Here is an 18,004-nt window from a genome sequence, read left to right as displayed (position 1 = left end):
GGCATTAAAAGTATAAAAGTCACTCGTTTTTATAAAGTAACACTGTCCAACAGCGACACCTGCAGGTAAAGTTACAGCGGAGGCTTGCCTCCCTTCAGTCCATAGACTTACAACAGAGACCCCTTAGCCTGCCGTGACTTTTCTGGGTTGTAATTGTGAATGAATGGGGGAAAGTCACGTGAGAGGAGGCAATGTCTCCATGGTACTATAGGATATGATCGGTTATGATTGAACGTGATTGGTTCATGCGATAAATCCCGCCTCTTGTCTGCTGTGAACTGACCACACAGAATATGAAGAATATCAAAAACTTTAGGAGTCAGCTGTCCACGGTTGTCCTTAAGATATCAGCACAATAACACACTCAGAAAAATATCATCTAATTATCTTTATCGATAAAATCCCAGAAAATATTGAGATGATATTTTTTTGTCAATATCGCACACCCCTAGTACTGACACAAAATGATTTGCAACGGTCGCTTTGTCACACCCAGTGTAGACAGCCTCAAACTGTTGGTTTATTATTTCTGTCTCTTTTTTTTTTTGGCTAGTAGAAGTTACTGATTGAATGTGATTGGTTCATGCGATAAATCCTGCCTCTTGTTTTTGTGCGAGCTCTCGGCCTGAATGAACTTGAAGAAAATGATGGCATTATTAACTAATTATAAAGTAAGTAAACAACTCTCCCGCTTAGATACCACTACTTTGTGTCACATCAAAATAAAACTTGAAATGGTCTGAAAACGTGATGACTGCGTCAGTGTTTAGTGAACATTCAGCGTGATGAAATGAAAAGATATATCTTCGTCTGTGGCAGTGTTTACAGAGCTTTTATGACGATGACCCGAAATAAGTTGACTATTAAAAAGAACAGCTGAACATCAGTTCACAAATAAAAAATATTGGTAACATTTTACAATAAGGTGTCATTTAATGTGTTAACTAATATGAACAAACAATGAACATTTATTGCAGTATTTATTAATCTTTGTTTTCATTAGTTAATACAAATACTGTTGTTCATTGTTAGTTCATGTTAGTTCACAGTGCATAAACTAATGTTGACAAACACAACTTTTGATTTTAATAGTGCATTAGTAAATGTTGAAATTAATATTAACTAAGATTAATAAACGCTGTAGAAGTAGGCTATTGTTTAACTAACTAAAGTAGTTAACTAATGTTAACTAATGAAACATTATTGTAAATTGTTTCCAAAATATTGTTCAAATTGTTACTGCCTTTAGTTATTATTTTGAAATAAATATAAAAATGCATAAAAAAAACGTCACTTAATTTGACACCTTTTCTTTGATGATGAACCAGCCAGGCCGACTTATCCAGAACGTCTAGATGGCCAGTCCGCCCCTGTATATTTATATGTATATGTATATACTACTGTATATAAGGCATTCGTCCGGTTTTTGTACTTAAAACGCTACTGTGAGAAGGATTAGTTTCTTCTGCATCTCATCCAACACCTCCGTTGCTAATTCCAAGTAAAACAAATAAAAATATATGTATTGTATATACATGTGTGTGCGCGTGTGAAGTTCTGAGCATCTTCTCAATGTAAAATTAAATTACAAAAAATGTTCAATATATGTATTGTTGTATATATGTTTTTGTACTTGTGATTGTTTTACTTTAAATTTTGTTGTATTTTAATTTTACACTGATGTTAATTACAAAATCACTATATTTAGACACTATGATTTTAATTACCTTTAATGATCAATGACAAATTATTTCAAACATATTACATTAAAATGAGGATAACATCTATATTCACATTACAACAATTAGAATGAGAGCAGAAAATTAAGCAAGAATCATGCTCTTTATTCCAAAATAAATAACCCAAAATTATATCGACCTAATCTTTATATATTCTAGTCATATGTCAACTCAAAATACAATATATATTCACCCATAGCATTTTAAGGTATTTTAAATCCACTGCACCTTTTCTTCACAAAGCAGCTTTTATAAAATCATGGTTTATCCTTTTCATGTTATTTATCAGTAACGTGACCTCTTTAACCCCCTTTCAGGAACACAATCTGGACTGGTTTCCACGTATGAGGGCCATGTCACTGGTCAGCAGTGATGGTGAGGGTGAACAAAATGAACTGCGCAGTTTGCAGGAGAAACTAGAGTCCACAATGAGGCTGGTCTCCAACCTGACCAATCAGCTCACAGAGCTCAAAGAGCAGGTGCGTGTTTGACTAGTTTGATTAGTTTGACAAAGGTGCATGTATACACAGGCTGCCAAATTATTCTTAATAACAAACGGTATGCTTGTACGACACCTAAATTGCAGATGTGTCATAAGCTGGCAGTTTGTGGTATGAGGTATGAATTTCTAAGTTAATGGTGTTTGTCTGAACTCATCCCTTTTGTCAATCTTCAGATGACTGAGCAGAGGAAACACAAGCAGCGGATTGGTCTGCTAGGAAACCCCGCCCACCTCAACATCAACCCACAGCAGCCGGCATGAGAGGTGGGGCCTGAGGCCTGACTGACATAATGGAGCCTCATTCAAGCATATACCATCACAGCCTTAAACCCGAAAGGGGAACAGAGTCGCGTGACAGACACAGTGATGAAGCTGGTCTCTCTCGTTCTCTCTCTCGCTCTCTCTCTCACACACACACACACGCGCGCGACAATCAGCTTGTAACACTCCAAAGAGAAAGGAAAACTTGAAATCGCATCATATGACCCCTTTAATATGGACTCTTACATAGTCATGAGGTCATGTCTGGTCATACTTTGACATGTACGCTCACTCAAGGACTCCAATCATGACATTTTGAGCCTCATTGCTGTATGAGGTGTTTTTTTAAGCGCTGACGTGATCACTTCAGAAAGAATCTTTGCACTGTGTATGAGTGTAGTATTATAGGATGCCGTCACAGAGTGCTTCTTAAAATTGTGTCCCTCTGGATTTCTTTGCACCTTTCTATCAGAATGGATTGCGTTTGAGATTATCAATGTGTGAACTTTTTATGTATTTTGTCTTCGTATAGTTATTTTGAATTTCTATTGCTAAGATGGACATCCATATGGAAGGTTTAAACAACACCTAAACTTACAAGTTTCTAGAACTAATAATGAATGAGACTAAATTGCCTTTAAAAGATGAGTTCGCTTTATAGGAACACCTCTGCTATAAACACGCCAGTATGTATAAATAATTCAGAACTCGGTTCATGACAGAATGTTTTAATGACAGTACTTCCAGAAAATGTGACATTGTGCGTCAAATTTGAGAACCATGAGCTTCACACGCATTATCATAGTCATTCCTACCAACCACAGAGACCCACAGGACAGATTAAATCACAGATTCGCAGAGCTCTTCATATTCGGTTCTGAGAAGTGCTCTTCAAAGAAAAAAAAGAAATTAAAAAACAGTAATAAACATAACAATAATTGAGATGAAAACATTTCACTCACTTTATCTCCATAAACACTAGACTGTAAAAAAACTAAAAAATATATATAATCACAAATGAACTTCAAATTTATAGTTGATATTTAGGAAAGTACACTCTTTCTGCAAAAAATAAAGTTATTAAAGAAAAGTACAAGTATGCTTAACGTGCAAAAAAAAAAAAAAATAGCCTACTATTGTAACAAGGCTTTAAAAAAAAATGTAAACATTGAGGTAATATATTTGAACATTTCTTGCTACATTTTGAGCATCCTAACTGACAGCTGTTTTTAAACATCTGTCACAATTGTGATAGGAGCTGCAATATCCAGGTGGTTTCAACACTGTACGAAAGTAAAGTTCATGTGCACCGATTTATCTGCAATTATGCTTTTTTTAACCCAAGTCGTGTATTCTGTTTTTATGAATAGCATTTAGTGTTAGATGACAGCCAAAGCACGTAATTTACATTCTAGTGTGTGAATGATTGAGATGTAAAATATTGCTTAAAAAAACGTGAAGACAGCAAGCAAATAATAAAAACAAAAAAAAAACATTAAATAGCCAGTATGTGGAAAAGACACACCAGCACTGATCATTTATTCTCACATACAAAACGTTAATGATTCCAGCAAAAATCTTCAGTAGAAAATTATAGAAAGAAAACTTGAATCGCCTTCAAATCTGCTCTGCGCCAGCCTCGATTGCAAGCACAGACCTACATGTGTGAATGCGTACACACTCACACACTCGCACCCCAACACTAGGGTTATTAATCAATAACTGGATTCCAGTCACCTATGTGGCAATTGAGAAGAGAGGATAATACAAATTTGAGGCTTAACGTTGCTCATCTTCAGGACTCATAACTGACTTCCTGCCCAGCGTTTCCAAACACTCAGAAACCAACGAGAGGAGTCACATAAAAAGGATGGAGCAGCCTGATGGAGTGTTGCTGATGTACAGGATGTGAGGTCATAGGTCAGTAGTGGGCTGGAACAGTGAGAAGAGCCTCCTCTGGCAAACGGGAAATGTCCACATTCTGTCACAGTCAGAAAAAATGAATTATTTTTCCAAATATCATTAGAATTCATATTTATATATGTAAAATGACTGTGGTTTTGTCACCTCAGGTTTGTCTCTGTGAGTGTTCACCGCCTCCACATTAAGATAGATCGACTCCACTTTGCAGCCTAATGCAGGACAGAATCTAGGTTACATTCAAGTACATTTCAAGAGTTCATGTTTCCAGGTAATTAAATTAGCTCTTCAACAGATAAAACATCGGTGGGAAAAGCTCTCTCAAGAAATTTCTCAGTGAGTCTTTAAACAGAATAAAAACCTCTCCGATTCATATTTGGCTGCATGAAGCTACTTAATTAAGGTTGGCACTCCTTGTTCTTTTCTTCGTGTTGAACTACTCAATAGTTTTTTACTGTCAGTGCTGTCGTTTCACACACAACAGGACAATGCAGAACAACTTGTCACTACTCTTGTAGAGTCAAGGTGGTCTTAAAGGAACAGTACACTCATAAAAAAAACCCGAAATGACCTCAGAATGTTCCTTACAAAAAGCTATGATACAAACTGAGAAGACTTTACTACATTTTGCAAAACAGATTCTGCAGGAATTGATCAACTGCATTGATCATGTTTTGATCGATGGAAAAAAATATAATAGAGGATTAGATTGACATGCTTACATTATAGTTTATAGTTCTGCTCATGACCAAAAAAAAAAAAAAAAATCATGGCCACAAATTAAGAAGTCATTCTCACGACTTAGATTAACATTAATTCGTTTGTTTTAGATACATTTTGGCGTTGTATCCAATTAGTTCCCTTGTTTCTATTTGGTTAAGTTGTGGCCACAATTTTACATAAAACAAGGGAACAAATTATTGAAGAATTAATAATATAATAATATACATATAATATAATTATTTATTTAATAATAAAGAGAAAGTGAAGTTACATGTGGCGTACCATACTCGGAATTTGTGCTCTGCATTTAAGCCATCCAAGTGCGCGCACACACACACACACACACCGTGAACACACACCCAGAGCAGTGGGCAGCCAATGCTGTGGCGCCCGGGGAGCAGTTGGGGGTTCGGTGCCTTGCTCAAGGGTCTGCCCCCACTGACAATTCCTGGCGGACCTGAGACTCGAACCCGCAACCTTCAGGTTACAAGTCCGACTCTCTATCCATTAGGCCACGACTGCCCATGACTAATAAGAATTTGTAGCCAAATGTGTTTTTTCCCTGACATCTCATGTGCAGGGCTCCGTACATGTGCTCAGTGATGTTAAATTTCATTTTTGGTTGAAGTACTAACTATAATGCTGTACACGTGCTCCTTAAATGTGTAAGATAGAAGAGTTTCTCACCATAGGCCACAGGAGTAAGCTTCAGGACTGTGTGTAGGGGGCATTTCAGGTACGGCAGCTCTTCTGGAGGGCAAACGAAAGGTTAAAGATAACAATATGCAAATATTTTATTAACCATGGCATGTCCCCATCTACACACCTGCACTCTTGTCCAGGAAGTAAGCAAGCAGACAGCGCATAACAGCCTGGTGACAAATAACCAACACATTCTCCTGCCGTTCAAGCTCCATAATGACTGGCTCCAATCGCTGGACAAGATCCTCATAAGACTGTAAAGAGCGGGAACGTTCAATTTTCTCAGATTTAATGAGGTTAATTTGTAGCTGGCTGTAAATATAGTTTTTCAACACACCTCTCCTTTAGGGTAACGGTAGCGATATTTGTCCTGGTCTCTGAGGGCGAACTCCAGAGGATAATGTTCCTGGATCTCCTCATACATCATCTCCTCACAAACACCCTACACACAGGCTGAGAGTCACTCAACTGGCACTTTTAAATGGAATTACAAAGAAAACACTGTCATATAATACTTACAGCGTCAATCTCATTGAGGGCTTTCCATTGTTCGTAGGGTACACCCAGCGCCTCAGCGGTCTGAATGGACCGCTTCATCTGACTCGTCCACACCTTGAGATCCTTTATATTCTGATCCTGTATAAACCTCCCTAGACACTGAGCAAACTAAAATATACGAGAAAAGAAAGAGGTAATGAAATCCAAATGACCAATGCTGTAGACACTCTTTCACAGACACATAAAGCATATTGCACCTCTTTACCGCGGGGCGACAGGCCTGAATCCCCTCCGATGCGACCTCTGACGTTAAGGTCACTCTCTCCATGTCGACAGAGGTAGATGGAGCGCGGTGTGATGTGGATGTTCATCAGATAATAAACGATTCTGCTCTGGATGTGGTCGAGTACACGGTTCACCAGATACCGCTGACCCACGTCCATTATTTTAATGTATGACAACTCTCTGTAAGACAAAACTTACAGCATTAAAGCAACTACACACAAAATGCATAAATAGAATACATTATCACATTCTAAGTAAGAGGAAAGAAATGAAATCGGATTTCTGACCTGTCTAGGTTTTCATCCAGTGGCTGGTAATTGTTCTCATAGCATTTGATCCTCTTCATAAAGTCCTGGATGGCTTCTTCAGTGTTGCGGTCAGTGTAGTCCGGACTGCCTAGCTTCACCTGCTGCTCTCCCACATACAAAAAAGGAGAAATTAATGCTGGGATAATCTGATAAATAATAATAATTAATGTACTGAAGAAAAATGCTTTACATTAGAAAGCATTAGAAATCACTGGAGTAACTACAAGTTTGAATCTCGTCAATTTTTAAACATCGCCTTACCACAATGTTCTCTGCAATAACACTGGGGTCTTCACACACAGACTCCACAAAAAACACCTAATTAAAAATAAAGAGACTGGAGGGTAGTAAAATTAAAAAGAAAAAACACTTAACTACACAAAATAATGCCAAAGTTTTATGAACGTTGTGTTTTACCTTATAGCCATTTTGTTCTGCAAATCTCATGATGGTGGCCCTCCGTTCTCTGGTTGTGTTCGTGGCATCAAACACCTGAAAAAAATAAATAAATCAACACACTCCTGAATAAGATTCAATGTTTTTGAAAAAATTAAAAAATAAAAATCTATGCTCACCAAGGCTGTATTTATTCTATCAAAAACAGTAAAAGTTGTATTGTAAAATATTACTCAAATTTGAAATAACTGTAATTGTTCAAATGTAATTTACTCCTGTGATGGCAAAGCAGAATTTTCAGCATCATTATTCCAGTCTACAGTGTCACATGATCCTTCAGAAATCATTCTAAGGATGCTTAAGAAACATTTCTTAGCAGGATCAATGTTGAAAACTTAATATTTTTAGGATTTTTTGTTGAATAGAAAATAAAAAGGAGCAAATACAAAGAGCAGCATTTATTTGAAATAGAAATATTTTGTAACGTTATACTTTACGGTCACTTCTGATCAATATAATGCTTTTGGTGCTCAAATAACATTTCCTATTATTATCATCATTGTTGAAAACATCTGAACTGCTGAATATTTTTGTGGAAAATGTGATACAGATTATTTGATGAATAGAAAGCTCAAAAGAACAGCATTCATTTGAAATAGAAATCTCTTGTAATGCTACAAATGTTGCTGCTGTCGCTTTTTATCAATGTAATGTGTCCATGCTTTAATGAAAGGTAGGGTATAAATTATAAATCAGTGTGATAAAATGAATGAAAATGCTACTCACGGCAACCTGGCCGCCCGCAACACTGAGGTACTGTCTGACGTCATTGCATGCTGCCAAAGCACACTGCCTAAAAACAGAATTAAAATAATTAAATAAATCATATGACAACACAAAATGCACAACAACAGCAAAGATATATGAAAACAACCATCCACAAATGGAAAACATGCTGACTCTTACTTTCTTATCTTCAGCCCTTCCTCATTATCAGGGCGAAAGAATTCAAAGCTCTTGTAGATTTTCACACATTCTCTTCGATACTGTCCCACATTGAATTCTGCAAAAAATATACTGATTTAGTCACTGTATACTACTGGATGTAAAAATGAGTGCATTTTACTGTACCTTTTGTTGGTACACCAATCCAGTTGAGGTAGCGTGTGAGTTTTTTAGAAATGTAGGTTTTGCCTCTCGCTGGCAGGCCAACAGTCACAATGAGAGTGGGACAGTTGGTCATGCAAACTGCCAAGACACAGAGAGACAGAGAATATAAATGTGTCTGTAAATATAAGCTTTTCTGTGTACAGAGAGTGAATACTCTCTTTGTTTTGTTTTCATTTAATATGAATAATCTGTCAGAGCAAACCATGCAGACTATTGTTGGTCAGGGGAACATACACAGCGTCTCTACAGCCTCTGACGAAATTTGAACTTTTCCTAATTCAATGAGAATTAACGGATTCTGGATATTTTGAAATATTATTAAATAGTCTTTGGCTTTTTACATTTCACCTTCATTTTCAACCAGATACTGGCATAAACCAAATAATTTCTGCAGATCATCCATTTATTTTATACATTTGCATCAGTCCTCCTGATGCATATTAGTCATGTTTTTGTTTTCTGCATTTCACCAAATGAAATTCATTATTCCTGGTTATCAAGCTCTTCTCAGTGTCTGCTGATTCCTCATCAATCAGGTTCCTCAGATACCGAGAGATCATGTGCACCGTGTACCCCAATGCAGTCAATTCTCTGCTGACTAGTTAAATACGGATCCTGCTGAGACTGTTCAGCATCAGTTTTTGCTGCAAGTATAGCTCATTCAGTGTCATGTTCATGGAGTTCCAAATTAATCTTACACAAATTACGCGAAAATCAGCATATAATTAAGTCCATCCCTACAAGTGTAGAGAGTCTTTGAGAAACGGCCTCGCCTCTGCTCTTTAAAAGGCTATAAACTTCCTCTAAAAATCCTGTATGACAGCTTTGGGGCCACAGAGATCTGGAAAAACCCTCAACTGTTGCACAGTTACTTTTTGCCCATTTGAATGCAACAGGCCCTAAGGAATTTAAAGGATATGCCTAAAGTCAGACCACAACCCTGATATCCCACCCACACCACTTCACAGAGAGAACAAAACCACAAAGGTACACCACTTTCATCAAAATAGGATAGGATAGCATGTGTTCATAGTTTTTTTAAACTCCTGAGGGAAACTGAGAAAAACAGGCTGCACAATTTCCACTATGTAATATTTCCAAAATTACCTCAAAAAGGATAGTTATCAATGTCAGTTTTATTTGATTAGTGATCTAGAAATAGTGTAGAATCTAATATATATATATATATAATAAATCGAAAGATTTTTAGTGTGGATCTTCCCAGATTTTTATTGTAATATATATTCAATAAACTAGCATACTGTAATTAACTGTTTCATTTGGTTTATCAAAACAGGAGCTAGATGACAAACACTAGGTCGCATTCTCTGTCATGATGTTTATCATCAGGGTGACAATGAGCTGATCAACATGAGCTTAGAGAGCATCAGGGGTCTGCTGTTCACACGCTGCACACATGGGCAGCGAATGTTGATGCGCCATTGACCAATCAGAGAGCTTCTACAGCCAGGGCTCAGCCAATAGGACACCAGCTACGCAACACAATGCCCGCAGCTACTGCACCAGCCTGAAAACATGTTCGGGCTATGCTGGTATCTCACGGTACAAATTATTCATTTGATATGCTCGTGATGCTGAGTTGTTACTGATAAATTAATTAAATACGCAAACCGAGGGAGAGTATGCGGAGTTTGACGGTAATACAGCACTTTCGGCTTTGTGCGACGCATTAGACATGTTATTCATATAAATTACACTCAGTGTTTACGCTTGCCAGTTTTTCCTAAACAAATCTTAAGAGACACTGGGAGAAAATACACTGTTGTTAAATACTACAGAGTTTAGATTGGAGCTTCAATGTAGCTTACTGTACTTTACCTAACATCTGAGGCTGAGCAGGTTTCGGTGCATCCTGGTTGCATCATTCCCGTCTTAATACGCTGCGCCTTAGCCCGGGTTCACTGGGTTTACTTACATTATAGTGCTTGAACTAGATGCAAGCCTACAAAGCACTGATCATGTAATTTCTATTAATATTTATTTTGTATTAACGAGGCAAAACACTTTATTAGAAATTACATGATAAATCAATCAATTAGATAACAAAAAAGCATATATGGTGAAAATCTGGCTAAATACTGAACATGCACCATTAACGTTACTTCCGCACCCGAGAGCATTTTATTACTCAACTCCAGATGGTGACTTTAAGAAACCTAAAAGATACAACACACGAATTCTGCTAAATTTGTACTTACACCAGAGATAAAATATAAAAGATGCAATGTACGAATGCAAAGATGCGTGTACGAATGCAACTTTTCGTAAATGATGCGGGAATTTATAAAAATGAGAGCGTCTGGGACAACTTCACCCAAAATGAACCCCATAAATTGATATAACATTAACCACCTTGTCTCTGATAATTTGTAAGTTAGTCGTAAAAAAATTGGCATTTACAGAAAGCAAAACATACCTCTTTTCTGAGAAATGTGTTTTTCCGGTAGCCCGTTCTTGCATGGCATCCATATTTTTCGCAGTGGGTTTTGTGTGAGCTCTCTGGGAATCACCATTATAACATCTTCGGTGGAACTCATCCTGGCTGTATTATCATGACCCGGTTCTTCAGAGCTGATCGCCTGTTCTCCGATACTGAGCGGACTGAGCTGCTGGCGGTGGGATGTATGCCATATCGGCTGAGCGATATCAATGACCGACTGTACCGTAATACCAGCAAAAAACGCGCATAAAAAAAAAACATCCCCCTCCCTACTTAAAAAACTGTAACCTATATGTTTTTAAACTAATGTGAAAGAATCATAATTAGACAATAATACCAGTTACATGAAAACGATCATTAAACCATTAAAAGCCAAATTACATGAGCAAATAAAAATTTGATAACTAACTTGTGAGTAGTTTATGCAGCCCCTAGTGACTATTCTATAACTAAAACAGCTTATTTTAAACTGAATACTGATTAAGCTGAACAATAATTTTTTACATTACATTTAGTCATTTAGCAGACGCTTTTATCCAAAGAGACTTACAAATGAGGACAATGGAAGTTTAGTTCCAAAACTAATTAGTTAGTTTTAATTAATCCGTTTTAATGTCTTTCTTAATTGTTCCACAATGCAAGCACATCTGCACTTTAATACATACATTCACCGTGGTTCACTGCATATCCAAAACCGTAATAACTCTCCGAATATGTTATACTCGTTTAACAAGTGTTGTTTGTCATTATATTAGTATTTGGTTAGAGGGCACCCATTCGCTGAAAATTACACAACTTACACTAGAAATACCGCATTGTATGTAATCTACCGTAAAACTACTCAGTGATGTGGCCACACTGGAACAAAAAAACATATGAGGAAGGGGGCAAACAAAAAGTTCCGAAATGATCGCAGAAGTTTGAGAAAAAAAAACAGTTCTGCAGCTACTGTTCACATGAAGTGCACATGGGTCGTGCATGTTGATATATCTTTGTCCAATCAAAGCCCCTCGACAGTAAGGAATCGACCAATAGAATGGCAGAGAGACTGCACGAGGAGGCGTGCGCTGAGAAGGGCACAGCGAGGTAAACATCTTACGGGACTTGAACGTTCTGTTCTTTTTAGATACCAAACACCTTAATAATATTACTAAGAACTTTGCCCTATAAATACATACATAGAAAGTATAGGTTCACCAATAGATGCAGGTCTGTTGTGCTTTCAACAAAATTGTTTTCTTTTCTATACTCTTACATGGGTGTTTTAGTTTGAGATGTCTGCACAACAGAACCATGTTAAATTATTGGTACATTCCTGTCTTAAAACATAGTTTTAAGAAATATTGTATTGTCAGGTATGAAAACTAATATTTCTGGCTATGCATATAACTAATGTATATACATTACATGTATATACATATATACAAACATGTTTACTATAGGCATAATAATACATACTGCCTACTGCATTTATATTTTAGCCATAGTCAGAAACATTAGCTAATATGTATAAGAATTTATAATACAACAAAACCAAAGTCTGGACACACCTATATTTTTTATTACTACACTGGAAAAAATTGTTTTTTCGAAGTTGTAAATAAAACAAAGATTACTGGAGTAGGTTTTACAAGATAATATTATGATGGTCTTTCTACTTCAAAATTTCACATTTAATTCAATGTGTTACTTGCTGTTTCTTTGTAATTATTTGTGAAATTTACTAGCATTCGAAATTGTTTCTACACCATTTTCTTCAGTGAATTTTCCACATGTTAAAATAATAGTAAATATAACAGTATACGTCTTTAAAATGATGCAACAGCACAAATGAAAGTATGGGAATTATTTAGCGATCAAAAAACGTAATTCAAACCTATCTTATTTTAGTCAGTCAAATTAGCTTTTTTAACCAGATTTTGCTTTTTAGACAGTTCCCTTATGCTTCCCATATGTTCACTTGCTGTCCTTCCTTGTTCTCTGCTACTTTTCCGTCATATTCCAGTGCAATGGGTCAACTTAAAACATTTTAACATTCATATCCACAATTTATATTTGTTCACAAAACAGTTTCAATCGCAAATATAAGGCTGTAGATCAAAAGGTCAGCTGTGTCCAAGCCTAAGGTAGCAGGGTTTTTTGATTGGGTTTTTTTTTTTTATTTTTTTTTTTTTGGGCAGATGCTGCAGGAACTAAGGATATCCTGGCTTGTCCTAGGATATCCTCAACAGATAATGGTTCAACGTGACAAACAGGGCAAATAGGGCCATCTTGTGGTTGAATAATGAATCATATTGTGTGTGTATATAGTAAGCCTTGTAGTAAACCTTAAAGTGAAATCAAGATATTTGTAAAATGTATATAATGTCTTATTATCCCACATATAATCACCACAGTCCTTTTTATTTTTAACTAGATTGCAAAGAAATAAAATAGGTGATGAAGAGAGAGGGGAAAAAAGGTGAGAGTGTCCAGTCAGCGGGTCAGGAGGACTAATCTCCTTAGACAGGTGGGACAACAGCAAGCTGCTCAGGTACTCAACAACAATATTTTTTCCACCTGTGTGATAATTAAATAATATCTTTTAGAATGAATTAGCAATCAGGTCCACTTAGATAATGAATGAAAAAGATAAAGAAATATAGGCAAGGAGTTTGTAATCTCATTAAATAACCAGGGACCCAGCACTCAGACTGTCAGCCAATCTGGGATCCCACATATCAAAAATACATTTTCTGGGTAATAATAACTTTGATTAGAATTTGGTTAGAAACTTAAACATAATTGAATTATGTAATTATACTTTATATAATCTTATAATTCCCCACCTGCCCTTTATAATGCATCTCAACAAAAATAACTCCCAGCTAAATTGTTGTATTTATACAATTTATGTCAATATGATTGTTCAAAATGTTATGAAATATCAACAAGTTGTTTTGGGGAAAAAAATCTATCTCAGTTCAGTTTTAGTTATTAGCATGATACAGATAACATTATCAAGTTCAGAAGGAACAAGTACAAGTCTTTTAAAAACTTCCTCTGGGAAATAACCAGAACATAAACAGAATAGAATGATTAATAATCTACGGGAAAATAAGCAGTGCTGTTTTCTGAATATTATGATCTGATGTTTTTTAATATGCACATTTTGGAAAAGATGTCACTTTTAAATTCTCTTTAGTTTGACAAAAATGAATGTTTCCTTAAATGTTTATAGAAAACATTCTAGCACACTGCATGACTCTTTATCCCAGAAAAAGCTATTTGTTTAAAATGACTGTAGCGTTTGGACCAATCAGACACACAATTGTTCATTAGATTTAACAAATCAATTATTAATTATATTAACAATTAACAGACCCCTCACCCAACACCAGACTTGGTGCCTGTATGTCTGTGAATGACCTCCAGGCCCCTGGTTATCATGGTAACCGGGACATCTCAGCCAGATCAGATAAACTTTACGACCTAAAAGTATGTAGAGAGAATCTTCCTCCCTACATAATTCTCTCTAAAACAGACACATACTACTATAGGAAATTACTTCTTTCATTAATTCAAAGACAAATTTTTCTATGACTTTCCTATCATCCCCAGGTCTTTGTGTATGATTATTACCTCCTTGTATATGGTCTTGTGTATTGTATACTGTTTTATGCATGCTTATGATAGATCACTAGTTAATGTAACCTCACCTATACCATGTTTGGTCTCTATGAATTCATCTTCGGATGATCTAATTGAGAGTGTATATTATATGTTTATACCTATGCAACATATTAGTGTTCTAAGAATTTGTAGTAGTTTTTGCATCAACACCCAGACGAATTACATATGCAAAATACCATGCTCTAAGACAAAGAGTCATAAACTTTCCCTCCAAAAGTGCAAGTCACCATTTGGCTCTTTGACCCCCGAGAGGTGTGACCTCCACAGAACTTAAAAGGCCTCACTTCAGTGACCCGCCTCGCTTTTTTTAGTCTCTTCACTCGTCTCTCATCACCTTCCCATCTTCTGATTGCTAAGTCCCAGAGCCGACGCAGCCGTGCCTGGCAGACCTCGACACAGACAGTCTGCAGTTCTGTTAGATTCAGAGAAGATGAGGATGTGAGCTAGAACTCTTCTGGAACCCTTAAGTTTGTGCCAGGCTTCGGCCTTGACTTTCCATTTAACAAAGATCCTAGGATCTCAGCTGATGTCTCTCTTAACTTTTCTTTACTTTCCACCTGGGAAGAAACTCCCAATCACCATCGAGTCAGAACATCTTTGGAGTTCATCACTCTTCAAACCCGGAAGAAGGTGCATGATCGCAAGTCCAAACCTTGAAACCATCAAGACTTTCATCCTGCATCAAACTGCATCCGGACACATCTGGCAATGCAAGAATCGTACATTTAACTAAACGAAACAGAGGTTTAGTATAAGCTATAGACCCCGTTGTAAAACGGCGCTGATGGTTTCACTCAAAGGTTAACTGACTCCTTTTCCATAGCTGCATTTTCTTGTTTCTCTAATGGTTCATCCAGCCTCACTTGCCCTTCCCCCATGTATGAGTGATTGTATGTTTGTTTGTTTAGATTAGTTATGTGTGTTAGTGCTTAGTTAATAACATTTTGTGCACAGACTACATGAGTTTCTGATTCTGTCACTGCTTGTGAATAATGTCCCTTTACGATTCTGATCTAGCTACATGCTCTAATGCATTTATACTGTAGGAAAGATATTTTCTGTGGCCATGAAAATATCCTTTCTTAGAGTTGATATGAACTTACACTGAATGTTCGCTGGACGAACAGATTAGTTGATGGCAATTTAATTCTGCTACAGTTACTACTGGCAGCTGATATAAATAATTGTAATTAATCATAATGAATTGTAATTATTTGTATACATTTCCCTTTTGAGCTAATTTGCTACATGACAGAGGGTTCAATTATGAACAAAATCATATGCTTTTCTAAGTAATATCAAGCATTGTGCTTTTCAAAAATAGATTTTTTCCTTTTCCCTTTCCCCTAGATGTCAACCGCCCACACAGCAGCCTGAGACATCACAGCCTTTTAAACTCAGAAACAGATGAGGGCATGAGAGCATTCTGTGTGAGTAAGTGGGCTGAAAATGCATCAAGTATGCAGTTAATGATGCAGCAGACTTTGCACATACAACATACTATTTCATTAGGCATGACACATGAACTCATATACACAAACGCAGACATAAAACAGAGCCAGACCTGAATCCTTAAATGGGATTGGAGGAATGGAGCTGAACTTTCACACAGATAACCAGAGAAGGAGAGAAAGCAAGACAGGGATGGAGAGCGTGCCACACATGCGCAAGAAATAACCAAGGAATAACCAGGAAAAGGAGAAAGCACAAGAGGAACAACTCTCTGTGGATATACACAGAAGGAAAGAGAGAACAAATAGAAGGAAGACGCAGATATCTCAGGGAAGCACAGATAAACACAGAAAGAGATTAAGAACATGGGTCACAGAGCACAGAAAGATTTATTAGCACTTGCACAAAGGCCTGAAATATTTTGCCAGGGTGGGTTACTATGGTAACCCACCCACCAATAGGGTCATTAATGAGACACCCTAATCAAATCTGCTTGAAAACCCATGTCCACCCCTTTATCTCAAACTAAACCAAAACAGAATATATTAACAGGGTTTTATGCACAGTACAAAGTAACATCTGTATCATGGTTTAGTTTTATTTCGAGTGACAGTGCAGCTGCAACTCTGACTAAGCCAAGCAGGCATACCATGCAATTTGATCTAAGACAGTGAAATGCATTCACAGACACACCCACAAAAAAAAAAGGCTTCCCAAAATTTCTCATGACCCACTCTAACATCCATCACTCTGACCGATTTGTCTTGCATGCATACTCATGCCAGCTGTCTTATCCCATAATAAGACTAGGAGTGTCTGCATTTCATAATTGCAAATTCTCATTTAACCCATGCTGCTACTATATTTGAATATAATATAAAGTTACTTCAGCAAGAGACAAAATACATATGTTTGGGCAAATTAGTTTATGTAATAATTCCATTTCCCTTTCATTTTCTCAGGAAATTAATGTTTAGTTTGTTTGAAATATCAAGTTTGTTTACTTTGCCCTGACCATAAGTAGTCTTGTCCCATGCATTAAAACAACAAATCAATAAAGTGAATAGCAGAATAACAATCATGCATTCAGCTACTGAATTTACAGTACATGTACATTGTGAGTGTTCACAAACTCATTAGTGGTCTTGTTTTTGTCAGTTGCCAACAAATCACTGACAAAATCCAATATTCACGTAACGATGTTATTTCCATTGTTAGAGATACGATAATTATGTGAGTGCTTTGGTTATTAGAAATATTTTTTATATTTCATGAATCAGATGTATTTGTTTAACATACTCCGCGGGCACACACCGTTTACAGTTTCTACAGTTTCATATGGTCGTGACAAATACAACTGTCCGCAAAGAAACACGGTCGCTGAAGGAGAAGGTGAGATGCCGTGTCTTACCTGTCCCGTCGCGGTCTTGTCCGTCTCGAAAGCGGCGAGTGTTCCTCATCTTCCAGGTTCTAATAAAGAGCTAACGTGTTCAGGCGCGGACTGTGTAGAAGAGCTTGTGCTTGTCCCCGTTGGTTCGTGGAAACATTGTTTAGAAGCGCACCGGTTCACGGCGTTTTATATACAGGATTTGCGTGCGTATGTAGATAACAAACGCGCGTCTAAAAACAGCCACATGGGAGTTCCTAGAGAAACTGATTGAGGGCAGAGTAACGCCTATAACACTTACTCTCATTATGTAATGCCAGATTAGTTATTTTTAAAGGGTAGATTAATTAAAATGAGCTGTGGATAATGGAGAAGTACAGTGCCAACATGTCTCTCTCTCTTTCTACACCCACTTGTTGTAATCCACTTAAAGGAGACATATTATGCCCCTTTTTACAATATGTAATATAAGTCTCTGGTGTCCCCAGAATGTGTCTATGAAGTTTCAGCTCAAAATTATGGAGGACC

At 36.9% G+C, this 18,004-nt stretch overlaps 2 protein-coding genes across 5 annotated transcripts in view; one reads left to right on the top strand and one right to left on the bottom strand.

The window, feature by feature from the left end:
- Positions 1-2,564, top strand: part of itpr1a (inositol 1,4,5-trisphosphate receptor, type 1a) — a 47,680-nt gene extending 45,116 nt beyond the window's left edge. For all 3 annotated transcript variants that reach the window (XM_016467109.1, XM_016467110.1, XM_016467108.1), the window contains 2 exons: positions 2,057-2,218; positions 2,416-2,564. In XM_016467109.1, the coding sequence (XP_016322595.1) occupies positions 2,057-2,218; positions 2,416-2,502 (249 nt within the window). In that variant the 3' untranslated portion in view covers positions 2,503-2,564. The remainder of the gene's footprint in view (positions 1-2,056; positions 2,219-2,415) is intronic.
- Positions 2,565-3,214: 650 nt separating this feature from the next.
- On the bottom strand, positions 3,215-17,767 carry pfkfb4b (6-phosphofructo-2-kinase/fructose-2,6-biphosphatase 4b). 2 transcript variants are annotated; one of them, XM_016467113.1, is made up of 14 exons: positions 17,501-17,767; positions 8,466-8,582; positions 8,301-8,397; positions 8,121-8,187; positions 7,356-7,430; positions 7,200-7,256; positions 6,918-7,039; positions 6,603-6,810; positions 6,367-6,513; positions 6,185-6,289; positions 5,972-6,101; positions 5,833-5,895; positions 4,570-4,634; positions 3,215-4,483 (listed from the first exon to the last, which is right to left on the bottom strand). In XM_016467113.1, the coding sequence occupies exons 1-14, from the start codon at positions 17,547-17,549 to the stop codon at positions 4,424-4,426; spliced, it is 1,362 nt and encodes a 453-aa protein (XP_016322599.1). In that variant the 5' UTR covers positions 17,550-17,767; the 3' UTR covers positions 3,215-4,423. The 2 variants fall into 2 exon arrangements, with proteins under 2 accessions (XP_016322599.1, XP_016322598.1); XM_016467112.1 differs by lacking the exon at positions 17,501-17,767 and adding an exon at positions 10,942-11,288.
- Between the last annotated feature and the right edge of the window lie 237 nt (positions 17,768-18,004).

The sequence above is a fragment of the Sinocyclocheilus anshuiensis genome, unplaced genomic scaffold, assembly GCF_001515605.1.
Source record: "Sinocyclocheilus anshuiensis isolate Anshui unplaced genomic scaffold, SAMN03320099.WGS_v1.1 scaffold44, whole genome shotgun sequence".
NCBI lineage: Eukaryota > Metazoa > Chordata > Actinopteri > Cypriniformes > Cyprinidae > Sinocyclocheilus > Sinocyclocheilus anshuiensis.
This window is presented reverse-complemented; position numbering and strand designations above follow the sequence as displayed.